General features: G+C 47.4%; 1 protein-coding gene across 1 annotated transcript in view; it reads right to left on the bottom strand.

The window, feature by feature from the left end:
* Positions 1 to 323: 323 nt before the first annotated feature.
* SALL3 (spalt like transcription factor 3) overlaps positions 324 to 3082 on the bottom strand; it is a 19851-nt gene continuing 17092 nt past the window's right edge. The window contains exons 2-4 of the mRNA XM_074146435.1: positions 2292 to 3082; positions 1735 to 2075; positions 324 to 755 (exon numbers count right to left, since the gene is read on the bottom strand). The exon at positions 2292 to 3082 is cut by the window's right edge and continues 2146 nt beyond it. Of these exons, the coding sequence (XP_074002536.1) occupies positions 324 to 755; positions 1735 to 2075; positions 2292 to 3082 (1564 nt within the window). The remainder of the gene's footprint in view (positions 756 to 1734; positions 2076 to 2291) is intronic.

The following is a 3082-nucleotide window of genomic DNA, read 5'->3' as shown; positions in this document are numbered from 1 at the left end:
GTAAGAAGCAAAGTGGACGTAGACTAGCCTCTTCCTGTTTCTAATGAAGTTATCCCATGATTTGTTTGCTTGTTTTCTGTTAAATTAAAAGATTTCAAAGTTCTCAGTAACAGTCAAACTCACTGTTGAAAGAAGTACCATGCAGATCTTGCAAGACAACTTTTCAGCAGCCACAAAGTTAGGTATTTCTGCTATGGGTAAAACTTTAAAGGGAAACTATGCATTTAGGTCAGGAAACTAATGCTTAGCTTCAAAAGCTGTACATGGAACAGGATGAGTGTTGTGTCGAGTAGCGGTCCAACAGTTATTCGGAACGAATGCTTTTAATTTATGCCAATCTCTTTATTATCCTCAATAAATCTGGTGAATGGACGACTGGCTCCCGTTTCAGAACTTGCTTTGTCCAGACCGACAATGGGAGGGCTGCTGCCCGTGCGAGCTTTGTCCATGCCACCGGTAAGGTTACTTAGAGGCGGGATGGCGCCTCCGCCTAGACTTACTGGGAGCTGGGGAATGCCTCCGTTCTGTATGACAGAAATCTCATTGTTCTTCATGGCAAGTCCGTTAGTGATAGCTGCAGCGTATTGGTTCCAAAAATTGGGGTCAACGTTCATGGCCCGAGCTGCCAAATCCTTCTGGAACATCTCGGAGAACTTGAGCGCGTCGCCACCGAGCAGAGCCATGGGGTTTTCCACGGAGAGGCGGCGGCCGCGGCGCGCGGGAGCGTTATTCCACATGTGGGTTCCCATGTGAACCTGGGGAGCAAACGGGGACAAGAAGCACCCCCAAATTAGCACGTTCTGGGGAGGCGGCTGGCCCGAAATGCTGCTACTTACAGTATCGCTTGCTTTTTTTAAAATTTAATTTGCATTGAAAACAAATCAGTTCCAGTTAAGACACAGTTCTAAGGCCCAGTCAACCTATACAAAGAAAACCCAGCTCCGCAGCAATTTTTCAAGGTGCATTTGTTTCATCCCAGTGAAAACAAACGCAGCGCTGCAAGAATAAAGAGTACATACCCTCTTAGGTTAGACAATTTCACATGCAAGCTGGAAGTCCTCACAGACTGAAGATTACCAAGGGACGTACTAGGGGTTGGGCGTTTTTTTTCTGCCCTTCCCCTTGTTACAGCTTGTCTGTTTTCATAATGTTTTATCTCACGTCAGAGGCATGGATTATTTTCCTAAATTCAATATTTTAAAAAAGGACATTTAAAGCTGTATTCCCCAGGCTGTGTCCTGATGGTTAAACCAGACTGTGGGAATAAGAGGCGCCGGTCCTGCAGTAACCCGCTGTAAATCAGCGGGAAACAGCTTTCTAGTCTGCAATGGCTGCAAAGCCGAATAGAAAATGGGAATTTGAGAGGCACCCAAGGAGCTGAGCAAGCTCCACGCTTCTGGTTTATAGTGAGGTTATCTCGCACTGATGGTCCACAAAGAACTGCCAGAACGTGTCCGTCAGCTGACTGCCATCACGTCTCTCGGGAGAACTACAACGTGCGTGCACGTACGCCCGGAACCAGTTTTAAAGTTCACATCATTGCACTGCCGCTTTCCAGTCCCCGTTTTCACCACAGTGGAAGCACAATAACCACCACTTACGCAGCAAGCATTTCCTCGAAGGGCTCCCTTCTCTCCTGCCTTTGGGACAAACACTAAGCACTAAAACCTGCTGAGTCCAAGCACAGTGCCTTAAACCCCCCCCGAGCCGTTACAGTTTTATTTGGCCTCTTACCTTAAGATTCCCCTTTGTGGTAAAAGCTCTACCACAGATTGTGCAACCAAACGGTTTTTCACCGGTATGGGTGCGCTCGTGTATCTGCAGTGCACTTGCTGAGGAGAAGGTCTTCCCGCACGACTGACAGTTGTGCTGCTTGGGAGTCCGGCGAGGGGGGGGTGCCAGCATAGGGGTGATCCCCGGACTCATCACTGTCTGTGGTGCAGCAGGAACCTGGATTCCAGCTGGAAGCGAGGGAACCTCACCCAAAGAGATCGGCTTGCTGTGACCATTCACTTCCATTTTGATCATGGTAGGCGCTGTACTGGTGACCAGGCTAGGAGTACTTTGGCTGGGACCTAGAGTAAAGTTGGGTTCAAATAACTGAGAAGGCAGCTCTTTTAATTTGTGCGTCAGTAAGTGCTGTTTTAAATTACCCATAGTGGAACACCCACGACTGCAGACTGTACAAACAAATGGACGTTCTTTAGTATGGCTGCGGTAGTGAATTTCCAATGCACTCTTACAAGCAAAAGGCTTGCCACAGATATTACAAACAGTACTTTTAAACTTACCACGTTCTCTGTTCAGGAACAGCAGGCTAAAAGGAGCCTCCTCTTTGATGACCGGTCTTCCCGGGTTGGTGGATGTCAGATCTAATGCGCCTCCATTTTCAGTTGCGGGTGGTGGACTGTCCGGTTTTTCTGTCTTTAATTGTATCTCTTGTGGCTCTTCCTGGTTACTGAGACCTGGGGACTTTGATCTAAAACTTTCGCTATTGCTATTTACAGGAGACAAAGCTTGCATGGAGGAAGAAGACTCTGACATTGCAGGGCTGCCTGCACTCTGGCTTTCGAGATCACCAACGGCTGACGAGGAGTCATTGCTCAAATGGTCACTTTCCCCTGATCCATTTTCCATGGATTTTAAACTGGTCAGCTGCTGACAGTTCATGACAGAATCAATCATTTTCATTTGATTCTCCAAAGCAGCAATACTGGAGATCACAGAAGGTGGCGAAGAAGGACACGACCCAGAGTAAGAGATAAGGGGTTTGGATGAGTCACTTGCCGTGTCCTTTAGCTCCGGGTCCTCTTCCATAGAATTTTCATCAATGTCATCATCAAAGTTGCTCAGTGTGTCAACGTTCTTCTCATCATAGGAAAGCTCTGAGTCCATGGCGTCCTGGAAGCCCTCTGGTAGCGGCGTGTTTGGAATTTGCCCGCCCATATGCATACGAATGTGCTGCTGAAGAACAACCGCATTTGTAAATTTCTTCTGACAAATGGGACACGAGTGCTGTACTCTAAGTGGTGGCTTCGCTCGATGAACTCCAAAATGTGTTTTTAGATTGCCTTTCGTAGTA

Source organism: Numenius arquata, chromosome 4 (genome assembly GCF_964106895.1).
Source record: "Numenius arquata chromosome 4, bNumArq3.hap1.1, whole genome shotgun sequence".
NCBI classification, from domain to species: domain Eukaryota; kingdom Metazoa; phylum Chordata; class Aves; order Charadriiformes; family Scolopacidae; genus Numenius; species Numenius arquata.
This window is presented reverse-complemented; position numbering and strand designations above follow the sequence as displayed.